Source organism: Eretmochelys imbricata, chromosome 4 (genome assembly GCF_965152235.1).
Source record: "Eretmochelys imbricata isolate rEreImb1 chromosome 4, rEreImb1.hap1, whole genome shotgun sequence".
Taxonomy (NCBI): domain Eukaryota; kingdom Metazoa; phylum Chordata; order Testudines; family Cheloniidae; genus Eretmochelys; species Eretmochelys imbricata.
In genome coordinates, this window is record NC_135575.1 from 22,343,398 (window position 1) to 22,358,306 (window position 14,909).

Below are 14,909 nucleotides of genomic sequence, written 5' to 3' on the forward strand. Positions count from 1 at the left end.
AGTTTCCATGTTGACATGACCAAGATTCTTAACAACAATAACTATCTTGTCCTTCAAAGTGCAGTCCCCTTACCCTGTGAATGATTCCCGCAGAGTGAAGGTGCTTGATCCCACACAGCATTTGGTAGAGCAGGTAAGACATTCGTTCATGGTCTAATTCCATCTGAATCACCTGGCACAAGTTGGCATCCATCAACTCCATTACCAGGTAACTAGATAGGAGAGTAAAGTCATACCATTATTGCCTGCGCAGGCATGGAGCTTCTAGTAACTTCTGTGCAATAATCAACATTCACTTCTCTCTCTTCACAGTCTGCTTCTTTTTTATTTCCATTGTGAGATGGTAACACAGATGGAGAAAAGGTTTTGAACTGACCATTCACCTGAGCCCCAGCACAGAGCTCAGTAATACTTGAACCATTCTGTGACTTGTCTCCCATTGCAGCATTCCAAGAATGGCCCATTGACATCCTTGGAGTATCAAGGATTACCTGGCACACTCCACAGCACAGTGACTGTGCTCTACCTGGGCACACAAGGCAGCAGGATCCTCAAACATGCTGACGCCACATGCACCAAACTGTGAGCCTTTTCTCATGAGAAATGGCTATCGCAATTTGATCAGAAGATTTCTTCCAGAGATCACTGGACTGATGGAAGAGGTAGGAAGGGTAACTATATATTGCCACAATAAATTTGTTTGAAGTGTTTGTAAGACTGGGTGAGCCCATATGGTTTTAATGCCAATTAACTAATCTGACTGTACACTGTGCTTTTGCTGAATAAGATTGAGTGATAGTCTTAATCAGATTTTAACTCAGTCCTCCAGAAGTGATAGGTTAATATATTAACCCACCAGCTCAGTTCCTAAGGGACATTTATTCTTAAGTAGAGATGGACCTTAACTGGAACACCGGTTTCAAACTCCCTCAAACTTTGGGAAGACTCTAGATCTAGATTTATATGTGAGCGTCCTAACTCAGGCTCACCTCACCAATTCTCTGCAGAGGACTGAAATAACAAGATTATTGCAATGGAGCAGCAGATCTTTGTGCAGACACATGAACAGTACTTGCCTGACTCCAAACAATGCTATTAAACCCTTCCTTTTGTGATACTGCAATATGGAACAAGGTGCTATAGACTGAAAAGCAGAAGCCATTTAGCTGACATAAAACAGCAACACTTGTGACTACCTGAAATTTGATTCAGGGCAAGTTCATTAAATGCAGTAGTGCCCATGCTGTAGACAAAAGTTCAGTGGAGCTCACATGCCACCACTATTTCCCAAGGCAGAAAAATTTTACACAGTCAAAGGTTATCCCACAATAAATATCAAAGGGAAAAAATGTTTCACATCAGTCTCTTTTACCAGGAAATTATTTCAAAGTGAATCGCCACCTTTTAAACCACTCACACAGCTCAGAGAGTTATACAACAACATTTCCTGAGCAAACCAATAACACAAAGGAACAAAGTACACTTCCTCGTAGATGCTCATATTCCTCCACACTACCTGTCTAAGAACAGCCATGAGCATGCTTTGCGGGCATGTTTTTTCCAGCACTTAGATACAAAGGTTACAGGTGCCTTATACATACCTAAAATAGACCAGTCTACATTTTCAAATTCTATCTAAAGCATCATCTTCACAAGATAATTTTCTAGAGGAGCTCATCCTTTTTATTATACTGGGATTTGTATGTTCACTATACAATACCAGGGCCCACCTCCCTCTAAAGCTTTAGTGTAATTACTGCCCGTGTTACTTACACATCCTGGAATTCCTCCAGAGATTTCTGTGGTGTGAAGACATTTAATAAACTGATAATCTGAAAAGCAGAGTAAGACAGGGGGAGAGAAAGGGAAGATAAATACGTGCAGTTGATCACATTTTGAAGGACAGCTGTATTAAATAATAGCATCTGTTTTTCACTGTTCAATTTGCACTGACAAGTCCTGCTATAGTTGCTAGTAAGCAGCTGGCAAATTTCAGAACAATTTTTCAGAGCTCCACTATTGTTCAGGATGCATTTGAAAGGGTACGCGAGAGAGGAGTGGTCATGGACAGCAACCGGTCAAAATGCTGAAGGCATTAGTCTTGTGAATTCTGGAGTTGCAGGTTCAAATTCCAGCCTCAACTCAAACAAATGTGAGTCCTTGTAAAGTCACTGGCCATTTCTGGTATATCAAGGCTATGTGTCTGAGGGGAGAAATAATCAAACATCATCCTATTCAACACAAACACAGGACTTTCCATTCTCTCTGACATTTCTTAATTTTTTTGGCACAGATGCTCTTTCATTAAAAAAAAAATCCAATTCCCAGCTGTCTTGCTGTAATACGTAGAACCTCAGAGAGCTGTGGAAAGTGGCCAGAGGTGTCCTGTACACTACTCTGTCTTTTAAAGTGAGATTCCAGAGAACACAGCCAGTAGGGAATGCTGCTGACAGGAATCTGCAGGAGAGCTGGTAGTGCCTGGGAGGCAGCACAAAGCAACAGTACCTCTAGGATGGGAAGGTTGTGGGACTTGGGACCCGAATTCCCTTCCTTTCCATGTGTGTGGGGGGAAAGAGAAGGAAGAATTATGAGGAAACTCCATGAAAAGAACCTTACAGAGTCTTTATCCCCACTTGGTCCCCTTGGCAGGCTTTCCTCGTGGGAAAACGTGACCATCTGGGCTTATATTTTTTAAAGAAAGCCTTAATTTTCTTTCTTACTGTTCTATCCGCTTCTTTGCCTCTGCACTTTTATCTTTCCTCCACCATCTTTCCTTGCTTCTTCCCCGTTTTCTTAATATTTTTGAGATCTCTCTCTTCTATTGTTCCTTTGAAAGCTTTAACGACAGACAGCTAGAACTTAAGAGCAGGTAATAGGTTTACAGCTGTTGTGTCACATACAGTAGAACCTCAGAGTTACGAACACCTCAGGAATGGAGGTTATTTGTAACTCTGAAATGTTCATAACTGAACAAAATGTTATGGTTGTTCTTTCAACATTGTTGACTTACTACAGCTTTGAAACTCTGCTGCTTTTAATTTAAATGAAAAAAATGCTGCTTTTAATTTAAATGAAACAGTTTCCTTACCTTGTCAAATCATTTTTTTAAACTTTTCCTTGTTTTTCATAGTTTATGTTTAACATAGTACTGTACTGGCATTTTTTTTTATTTTGGTTTCTGCTGCTGCCTGATTGCCTACTTCCGATTCCAAATGAGGTGAGTGGTTGACTGGTCAGTTTGTAACTCTGAGGTTCTACTGTATAGTACTTTTGTAATAGTCTACTTTTCAAATCAACCCCATCTTTGTAGCCTTCTGCCCCTTCCAGTACATTAAGAATCATGGGTAACAATGCACCATGCAGCCTCTAGTTATGTGCCAAGCACAACTCACCCAGCTCTGCATTTTCAAACTAGCGTGCAGGGATCCAAATCATGCAGTTTCCATCCAAGCCAAAGGGAATGAGACAGCTAGAGCCCTGCACAACTCTTTGAAAATTTAAGGATAATGCAGTGTTTAGAAAAGTACAGCAAAATAACTCTAAGTGGGCTCTGAGAAGTGTCTGCCAGGCACACTATTCATCTGTAATTTAAAGGATCAAACAAATAGTCACTAGAGATAAGGTAGTAACAGGAGACTGGTGGTAAATTACTATTTGTAACCTTCAGAGCAAGTCTTTGAATTGCACTGATTTTCAGTCCCTGCTCTTTGTGATTTCAGGGCTACCTCTCATTGAAAGAAAAAAAAATGTGCAGCCAATTCCTTTCTCTCCCTGTGAACTAATGATTGAGAAATAGTGTGTCAAATCTCACAGTCTATCAAGCTTCTCATGCTCTTTCATTCAGTTTGTGTGGAGAGGAAGAGTCCTTTCAGGGTCTGTGACAAGTGTTTATAGGTAATGAACTGTTATTAATTTACTCTTAATGGAAACTAATGTGCACTGTCGATGATCATTATTATTTGTAGCATCCCCAGTGGGCTAGAATCAGTCCACAGACATAGGAAGATACTAGCCTTGGATCTTAAGAGCCGGTATGCTACAAATAAAAGGACATGCTTTTCTCACATGAGTAGTTCTACTGATTTCTTTGGGACTTCCATACCATGGTTTGGCCAATTATGGAAAAAAGGGCAGAAACAGGAGTGGCGAGTTTGCACAAAAAAGAAACTAGCAGAGAAACATTTGAACAATGAGATGGGGTACCCATGGGTATCCCATAGCCACAAGCAACACTACACGGTATCAAACATTTCATTCCAATCACTGAATACGTATGTGGGCACCACGAATGTACACCCTTATGATACCATTCCAGTACAACTCTAAAGAAAATGTTTATTCACAAGGCAAGCGGAGGTAAGGAGAATTAAGAGACTAAAAATCTGCTGTCATTGTTCATTTCTTAAGATTAAGAAGAAATAAAACAAAATAGCATGTGGCTTCAGAGATTCTGGTTACACAGCATTAGTATGAACTATCCAAACTGTTGGCAATGAAGTAATCAGTAACAGCTTCTTACATGACAGAGGAAAAGCATATCAGATTCCCATTGTGCTCCATAGGCTCTTTACAGGATTATCAATATAGAGAATCTTCATAATGACAATAAACCAAATACTCCAACATAGGGGGCTAGGATTGTGACTTTAGGCAGAGCTCTGAGCAAGGGGTGTGCTTTCACTGCACCACCACAGAAGTAGCTCCTGGAGGTAGCATGATTCAGAGACATTCCCCTGAGTCACAATCCCTTTCCCGCTTCCTCCATGCTCCTGGAAGGATAGTAATTTACTGCTGGCCAGTACCAGCAAATAGAGGGTGAAGCCAAAGCTCCATCCATTCTTTGCCCACCTCCTCTGGAGAAGGAGCAAGCAAGGGAGTAGCCATGCTTATTCACATGTGCCAGGACCCAAAGTTAGGGTAGCCCACGTAGGGTTCTTACAATATGTAGGTGTGTAGTCTGGGTCAGGATCTAGCCCTTAAAATAGCAGAAGTCATAAGTTAAAGTAGCCATGCTTATTCACATGTGCCAGGACCCAAAGTTAGGGTAGCCCACGTAGGGTTCTTACAATATGTAGGTGTGTAGTCTGGGTCAGGATCTAGCCCTTAAAATAGCAGAAGTCATAAGTTAAAGTATCTCATTACAGCATGAAAGGATGTGACTTTTTCCCTAACAAATCAAGCACACACAACATCCCCCGGTCCCCACAAGAAAACTTACATTTTTATGATTCACACACTTCATGAGGACCAGCTCCCTGTAAGCTCGTTTGGCGTGCGTTTGATTCTGAAATGGTCGGCTGAGCTTCTTAATAGCCACATTTCTGTCAAGGACGGCATCATATGCAGCGCTGCAGTGATTACAGATTCAGGATTTATACATTTTAAAAGGATATTCTTCAGTTTTAAGGGTGAATGGGATGTCTGGAATTCCCATTCAGGTGTTTTCTGAATTAATCAGAACTACAGAGACAGACACGGGAACAATGGTCAAGGGAAATCCACACACGCAGAGGAAGTGAGATCTTACAGCAATGGAACAGAGTACACACCATTACTTATAATTAATTTCAACAGCAGTGTAAGATTTACATGCAAAGCAGGGAAAGACCTATTCAACATAAAAAGTCACTGTAAAAGATGGATTTTACTATAGACTAGGAAGCAAAGAGATTCAGAAGTATCTCTCTATAGGCAAGAGTTCTCATCCTTATTTGGAACACTGGAAGACTGTTTAGGCTTAGAATACACCTGAGTTTTTGCTGTCTTCAGTGCAAAGCACACCTCTTTATGCATATACAGTATCATTTATAAGAGCCAGCAATTATTTTTGTTAAACTGACGGAAATTCAAAAATTACATTAATTACTCAGAGATCTGCAATTGATTGTAAATAAGCAAGTGCCTGTTGCATGTGATCTACAAAAGATATTAGAGGTGGAATACCTAGCATGGCCACAATAAAACTAGTGTTACTGGAGTGATCCTGAAACCAGAACATAACTTTCCTACTCATAACTCCATTGTCTGTGATTTTGCATACCCAGTGTTGCCTCTGAAATATTATCTGGATGTATGTTTGGTTTAATGTTTTATTCTTATGACAGTAAACTCACTAGAGAGCTATAGTTAACTCATGCTAAATTGATAAGGACGCTAGTAAAATCTTCCATTCTCATGCCAAGCTAATGCTGAAAACAATAGCATTTGATTTGAATAAGGAATAAGTGAGGAACAAGGAATAGGTCCTAAGTTAAATTTCTGGAAAGTCATTATGTTGTTTGCAGACACTCAAAACTCTGTTCCACATGCAATATGCATTTATTTGCTCTTGCCTTCTCTAACATAAATATACAGTGGCATGTCTATATAAGAAACCCAAACAAAACAAAAAACATACTACCAAAACAAGATAGTCCACTACATACATTTTTCCTCTGGGAAGAGGATGAGAGAACAAATGTGACAGAAGGCAGTCATATTACTTAATGCACTCAGATACTGCAGTGATGACTGCCATATAGGAAGCTACACAGAATAGAAGGACTATTACTGTAGCTTTTCCCACCATCATTAAGGACTCATTCAGCAACTGGTCAGTGAACAAATCCCAACTTGCTCTAGAGAGAGTTAGTAATAATAGTCCCCTTTCGATTTAATTTCTTAAACCATTTCTCCAGAGTGAATCATCATATTCCAATAATACTGCTACTGGAAATGAAAACATTTCAGAATAATGCTTACTGTTTACATATCCGAATTTTAAAAATTAATTTGTAAGATGTGTCTGATGAGAACTCAGAGAACATGAAAACAAATTACAAGAAAAAGCAAGCAAACAAACAAACCCAGGCTCCAATTGTTTTCAACCAAATATCTGTCTTACTTAAGTCAGCAACTAACAAAGTGTGTATGAAACTAAGTGTTTATCAATGCTCTTTATGATAATTTCCCTCCTCTTGGTGAAGTAATTCAATTTTGTTCTGGACAAAAAGAATTACGTGAACCAAACTGTATAATTTACCAAGAATTCTATGTATGATCTCAGACTGTATATTATCAATTGCCATTGCGTTATACCACCACACATCAAGAGCCTAAGGAATCATTTCTAGGGAGTATTTTTCTAAAAGCAAAGAACAGCATCTTAGTTTAATGGACAAATTAAACCGTAGTTCAGAGGATAAATGATTCTTTTCAAAAACCTAATTTCTCTCATCCATTATTATTCTCTCATCCATTAGTCTCTTATGCTCCTCTGCAGTAATCGGCTTTCCCCCATCTCCTAGTTTAAAAACTGCTCTGCAACCTTTTTAATGTTAAGTGCCAGCAGTCTGGATCCACTTTGGTTTAGGTGAAGCCCATCCTTCCTGTTTAGGCTCCCCCTATCCCAAAGTTTTCCCAGCTGTCATAGATGTCCTGGATTTCAGTTTCTTTCCTAGCAGCCTAAATTTGGCCAACAGGATGTCTCTCCTACCCTTCCCTATGTCATTGGTACCTACATGTACCATGACCACCGGCTCCTCCCCACACTACACGTAAGTCTATCTAGATGCCTCAAGAGATTCGCAACCTTCGCACCAGGCAGGCAAGTCATCATACGGGAATCCCAGTCATCAGAAACCCAGCTATCTATGTTTCTAATGATCGAATCTCCCATTACTAACACCTGCCTTTTCCTAATGACTGGAGTTCCCTCCCCCGGAAAGGTAACCTTGGTGAGAGAGGATACCCCAACATCATCTGGAAGGAGGGTCCCAACTATGGGAAGGTTTCCCTCTGCTCCCGTTGACTGCTCTCTGTCCCTGGGCCTTTCATCCTCCTTAACAGCGCAGGGGCTGTCTGACCGGAGGTGGTACAAAACTACAGTGTCCCGGAAAGCCTCATCAACGTACCTCTCTGCCTCCCTTAGCTCCTCCAGTTCCGCCACCCTGGCCTCCAAAGCCCCTACGTGGTCTCTGAGAGCCAAGAGCTCCTTGCACTGAATGCACATATATGCCACCCGCCCACAGAGCAGGTAATCATACATGCTACACTGAGTGCAATAAACAGGACAGCCCCAAAAATCTGCTGCTGGGCTTCTGCCTGTATTCTCTCCTACCTAGGTTAATGATCGGGCCTTTGTTTAAATCAAGGAAATTTTGCGATTGACATCAGTGGAGTCAGCATTTCACCCTACCTATTTAACTCTACCACAGCTGAAAAAAACAGCTCAAAATGTTGAGATTGAAATATGACACACAGTAAAGTGATCTTTAAATAACCCTGATCTACAGTGCTGAAACCTATGTCAGGAGTCAGACTGGAGTGAATCTTTAATCTTGAAAGTGTGCGTGTTATAACAAAAGTAGTGATATAACTTTAACTGACATTCAAGAGGAAGAGCAGTGACCAGTAACCTGCATACCAGAGTCAGAGTATTTTAAAATAAAATCCCTTTTCCCAGGCTTTCCTAGGACTTCAAATTCCCCCTTCCCTGATTTTAGACACCTACCACCATTACTATACTCTCTGAAGCAATCTTTCTGAGATTCAAAAAGCCAGATAATTTTTTTCCACTGTAAGCGAGATGTTATTGGACATTTGGTCCATGAATTGATTTATGGACATTTAGACACACAATCACCATATTCCAAATTGAGATCCCAATTCAGAAAAGCATTGTTATTAAACTGATCAAGTGGGAATATGGAGTGTAGCATTCCATTTTGTAAATGCAATTTTTTTTAAAAAGCACATCTTACATTTTCCTTGAAGATAGTTTAAAAGAAGAGGAAAGTGTTTCACATAATTGAAAATTAATCACGGACATGGTTCTAAAGGTTTTATGAAACTTTAAAACACTGTAGATCTCTACCATCCCTACACAGGGCATGCTCTAAAACCCATTGGAGTAAATACAGTCTTTCCACTTACTTCAATGAGCTTTAAATCAGGCCTGTATGCTGTAACATCCAGGAATAATTAATTTGAGCCTGAACAGACAAAAGAGGAAATTTCAGCTTTGTGGTCAGGAAGGAATCTTCTCAACATGCGTGGCTAATTGGCAGGGACTTTGGGTTTTTTCCCCACCTTCCTCTGGAGCATTACACAGTGGTCTCCTGTGGGGATCGGGTACAAGGAATCCCACATTATCAATTTCCACCAAGTATAGAAGATCAGGTAGTGATGAACCTTTAAGCTTCCCATCTTCTTCTACCTTTGTATGGTATGTTAATGATCGTTACCAAGTTCACCATTTACCAACAGTTACATCAAAGTGGTATCAGAGTAAGTACAGTAATTTCCCATCATAACTACAGGGAAATACTGCACCATCTCTCATGCTGTCCCCAGGGGTCCGTACTGCGACCAGTACTATTCAACATATTTATAAATGATCTGGACAAAGAGGAAAAACAATTTTTTGTGACAAAATTTGCAGATAATACAAAACTACTCAAGATAGGTAAGTCCCAAGCAGATGGCAAAAGAGTTGGTGACTGGGCAAAAACTGGGTGACTGGGCAACAAAATGGCAGATGAAATTCAATGTTGATAAATGCAAAGTAATGCACATTGGAAAACATAATCCCACTATACATATATCCCCATATAAAATGACGGGGTCTAAATTAGCTGTTACCACTCAAGAAAGAGATCTTGGAGTCATTGCGGATAGTTCTCTGAAAACATCCACTCAAAGAGCAGCGGCAGTCAAAAAAGTGAACAGAATGTTGGGAACCATTAAGAAAAGGATAGATAATAAGACAGAAAATATTATATTGCCTCTATATAAATCCATGGTATGCCCACATCTTGAATACTGCGTGCAGATGTGGTTGCCCCATCTCAAGAAAGATATATTGGAATTGGAAAAGGTTCGGAAAAGGGCAACACAAATTGTTAGGGGCATGGAACAGCTTCCATATGAGGAGAGATTGGGACTTTGGAAAAGAGATAACTAAGGAGGGATATGATAGAGGTCTATAAAATCATGACTGGTATGGAGAAAACAAATGAGGAAGTGTTATTTGTTTACTCCTCTCATAACACAAGAAGTAGGGGTCACCAAATGAAATTAATAGGCAGCAGGTTTAAAACAAACAAAAGCAAGTATTTCTTCACACAACACACAGTCAACCCTGTGGAACTCTTTGCCAGAGAACATGGTGAGTGCCAAGACTATAACAGGTTTCAAAAAAGAACTAGATAAATTCATGGAGGATAGGTCCATCAATGGCTATTAGCCAGGATGGGATGGGATGGTGTCCCTAATGTCTGTTTGCCAGAAGCTGGGAATGGGTGACAGGGGATGGATCACTTGATGATTACCTGTTCTGTTCATTCCCTCTGAAGCACCTGGCATTGGCCACTGTCGGAAGACAGGATACTGGGCTAGATGGACCTTTGGTATGACCCAGTATGGCTATTCTTATATTGTTCTTATTCAAAATTGGTAACATATTTGAACAGCTTGGAGGGTTTCTCAAGTACAATACGTGAAACTTCATTTTCCTTATTCAACAGCAATTTACAAATATGTGGAAACCTGGAAACTGAGGCAGGAGGCTGCATATGGGCTTGGCAAATAATCCAGTTCCTGGCTCTTCCAGACTGGCCAATGACAAATATTTATAAATACAATGATAAAGCTCATATTTTAGGCGTTTCATTTCCACTAACCTTAAGGAAGAAAAAAAGAAAAGGAAAAAAAACTTGTTCTGAACATTAGATACAATCTCACATATTCTGCTCATAGTCATGTTTTTAAAAAACATGCTGGTCTTTTCTGGCTAAAATATAACAAAATCTGTCAAATATGGATCAACAAATTAATTACTCTCTAAGCTTTCTTACTACACTTCTCATTGAATGAATAATTAAAGCTAACCAGACCCTAAGAAGAAGGATGTTGCAGACAACCAATAATTTGCAGTGATAGGCATTGAAATAATCATCTGCTTTTACCATGAAACAACAGCTTTAGAGCAGTGGTTCCCAAACCTGTTCCGCCACTTGTGCAGGGAAAGCCCCTGCCAGGCCGGGCCGGTTTGTTTACCTGCTGCGTCGGCAGGTTCGGCCGCAGTTCGCTGCTCCAGGCCAATGGAAGCTGCTGGAAGCAGCGCGGGCCGAGGAACGTACTGGCCGCCGCTTCCAGCAGCTCCCATTGGCCTGGAGCAACGAACCGCGGTCACTGGGAGCCTCGATCGGCCGAAGCTACGGACGCAGCAGATAAACAAACTGGCCCAGCCTGGCAAGGGCTTTTCCTGCACAAGTGGCAGAACAAGTTTGGGAACCACTGGCTTTAGAGCAAAGGCTTCCACAAAGTTTAGTTCCTCAGACTAACTATACCTGGGGTGACCAAACTTACTGGCCCTCCGAGCCGCATATGACAATCTTTAGAAGTTCGAGAGCCGGGACACACCTGCCAGGAGCTGGGGCTCGGGGCTTCAGCCCCACTCGTGCTGAAGCCTCAAGCCTTTGTAGGTGAGCCCCGCAGTGCTGAAGCCCCGAGACCCTCCTCCCTGCTGGACGGAAGCTCCAACCCCACTACCAGGCAGAGGTCCTGAGCTCCTCCCCTCCCCCAGTCTTGTAGGCAGAGAATGGGGGGCGGGGCTTGTGAGCCACACTTTAATAGTAAAAGAGCCACATGTGGCTCGCAAAACACAGTTTGGCATCCCTGAACTACACAATAGCTATGATGTACTGTACAGAACAGATGGGGCCAAAGCCTCTAATGGCTAAGCCTTACTTGGTGCACAGCTGGTTGGGGATGGAACAAACATTATTTTAAGCCATCATTACCCTCCGTCAATCACAGGGTTGGCCAGGGGCCTGCCAACACCCTGGTAAAAGTTAAAGCATCCTCAGGGCTGCTCTAAATTATGCACAGCAACCTATAGCCCAAAGGGGAAATTCCAGCAAGTAAATATTCCTGGTATAAGGTCATCCCAGCCACAAGCTTGAGGATGGCAGTTTTGAAGGGGGAGAGGGGCATGCAGGAGCTGGTATGGCTGCTCTGAGCCAACCTTGCATTGCCTTATTCACGGAGAATCTACGGCTGGCCAATTATGCTGATTTTAGGTCAGCTCTACTGCACTGGAAATGGACCAGAAGATCCAGCCCAGAGAATTTGAAGTAGTTTTGAAAAAAAGAAAAAAAACTGAATTAGAAACTCAAGTGCTTTTATTAGCTAATGGTGAATCATAGAAATGGGAAGACAGAATGTGCTTTTACATCACTTTTAAATTAGCATAAATTCACTGACATAAATTAAATTACTCCTGATAGAGAGTGCTCACTGTAGGGAGAGCAGAATCAGGCTCTCACACTTGTATCTCCACTCAGTACTACTAAGCATTCAATGTAGCATAGTGTACCACGTACACAACATGTAATTCACATCTTGTGCTGCATCATTTACATGATCTGAAATCCCAGCACGCCATGGAATTACAGCACCTGAAAAATTATCATTGGTGGTACAGGGGATAGTCAAAGCAAATGTCTAGCTGATTACTTGAGGAAAACGTGAAAGTTTTTCATTCTCCCAAGGAATGTTGATAGTGCTTTATTTTCTGTCTCCAAGGCTTATCCTCCTGCTTCCTTACCCCACTTCCACCCACACAGTTTGTATACCTCAGGCTTAGAAATCTGCAATCCTCTATTTTTCCTACTAACGTGCTCTTTTTAGAAACATTTGCCTTGCTAAAGAATATCAGAGTCAGCAGAGTATTTAATCTGACTCTAGTGGTGTGGTGTTTTTATTTGGGGGGGGGGGATGTTTTGTTTTTGCGGTTAGGATAATTTATTTGGCTTTTGAGCACTAACATTTGCCAACCAAGTTCTTTTCATCCATCTATTCCAAGTGAAATGATTTACCTTGATAGAGTCTGGTCAAGTGTTCACTGACGTCTACATAGTATTTGATTTCTTCCTTTATTGTGGCAAACTCATTAGAGCCAGTATAGTTAAGAGTCAAGTAACTGTTTCCTTTGTAAATACTGGTTCACCACCATTTCAAAGAATACTGGGCTTTAACTTGATGTTCTATTAGATCTGAAGATGCTGCAATCCCCATAGGAGGCAGACATATTTTATTTTCACCCATTGTAAATGCAAATGCATCTGATATTTCTACCACAGAAAACAAAACCATCGCATTTGCATCATAATGGGATTAGAACTATTAGAACAAATTCTCACTAATGGTAATGCCAGCAGGAGGAAAAAATCACATTTGCAGGTTCATTATCCAGTTTTTACTTTGCTTTATATTGAAAGCAAAAAGGCAGGAGGGAGAATGTCTCTTTAGAGTGAAGATCACAAATTCATCAAAATGTACAGTTCTGCACTGAGGGAGAAATGTCACTATTTTCACAGGTAAACCCCATGCATTTGCCATCAGAAGTGCTGACAATTCTTTATGGAGTCAATACACAAAGCACTCACCAAGGTCTCTGAGCTACAAATAGATCTGAATGGGCAAATCCCTGTGGTCCACCCACTCAGATCCATTTGCACTACTGGGCTCTACAGTATCATTTGTCCCTCTTAGCTGCCATGTGCCAGAAGCTCTCAAAATGTGAGGCTCGCCTGCATGGAGAGATACTGACCACTTCTAAGGGTGACAAAAAACAAGCCCAGAGAAAATGGCAAAAAGGACAACTCCCCCCGCTCCCCACACTCTTCCCACCATCTTTGGCTGTATTATTGTTAAGGCTAAGATTTTGTCGTGCACATTTTTAGTAAAAGTTACGGATAGGTCACAGGCAATAAAGAAAAATTCACAGAAGCCCGTGACCTATCCGTGACTTTTACTAAAAATATGCATGACAAAATGGGGAGCTGCAGGGTCCCCCTGCCGCCCATGGCTTGCCCCCCACCTCCGTGGCTGGGAGCTCCTGTGGTAACCTCCCCCCGCCCATTGCAACTGGGAGCTCGGGGTCCCCACAGTTCCCAGCCACCATGGCTGGCGGGGGGAGCCTGCAGCTCCCAGGTGCTGTGGGCTCATGTCACAGATGTCTCTGGAAGTCACAGATTCTGTGATTTTTATGACCTTTGCAAAACAATCGTAGCCCTAATTATTGTCACTTACCCTGGCAGACTCAACAAAACAAAAATCTATTTACTGAGCCCCCAAATGAGCAGGCTGCAGTCTCCCTGCATTTCAACTAGGCTCTCAACATTGTAAATTATATTTAAAGCAGTTCTTGTGGCACCTTAGAGACTAACCAGTTTATTTGAGCATGAGCTTTCGTGAGCTACAGCTCACTTCATCAGATACATACCGTGGAAACTGCAGCAGACTTTATATATACACAGAGAATATGAAACAATACCTCCTCCCACCCCACTGTCCTGCTGGTAATAGCTTATCTAAAGTAATCGTCAGGTTAGGCCATTTCCAGCACAAATCCAGGTTTTCTCACCCTCCACCTCCCCACACAAATTCACTCTCCTGCTGGTGATAGCCCATCCAAAGTGACAACTCTTTACACAATGTGCATGATAATGAAGTTAGGCCATTTCCTGCACAAATCCAGGTTCTCTCACTCCCTCACCCCCCTCCAAAAACCCACAGTTTGGACGAGCTATTACCAGCAGGAGAGTGAGTCTGTGTGTGTATGGGGGTGGGTTTTTGGACGGGGGTGAGGGAGTGAGAGAACCTGGATTTGTGCAGGAAATGGCCTAACTTCATTATCATGCACATTGTGTAAAGAGTTGTCACTTTGGATGGGCTATCACCAGCAGGAGAGTGAATTTGTGTGGGGAGGTGGAGGGTGAGAAAACCTGGATTTGTGCTGGAAATGGCCTAACCTGACGATTACTTTAGATAAGCTATTACCAGCAGGACAGTGGGGTGGGAGGAGGTATTGTTTCATATTCTCTGTGTATATATAAAGTCTGCTGCAGTTTCCACGGTATGTA

The 14,909-nt window shown here is 41.6% G+C and overlaps 1 protein-coding gene across 5 annotated transcripts in view; it reads right to left on the minus strand.

Annotated features, from left to right (window-relative positions):
* Nucleotides 1-14,909, minus strand: part of MAPK10 (mitogen-activated protein kinase 10) — a 118,518-nt gene that overhangs the window by 69,511 nt on the left and 34,098 nt on the right. For all 5 annotated transcript variants that reach the window (XM_077814368.1, XM_077814367.1, XM_077814366.1 and 2 more), the window contains 3 exons: nucleotides 5,219-5,348; nucleotides 1,774-1,832; nucleotides 74-212 (listed from right to left, as the gene is read on the minus strand). In XM_077814368.1, coding sequence (XP_077670494.1) covers nucleotides 74-212; nucleotides 1,774-1,832; nucleotides 5,219-5,348 — 328 coding nt within the window. The remainder of the gene's footprint in view (nucleotides 1-73; nucleotides 213-1,773; nucleotides 1,833-5,218; nucleotides 5,349-14,909) is intronic.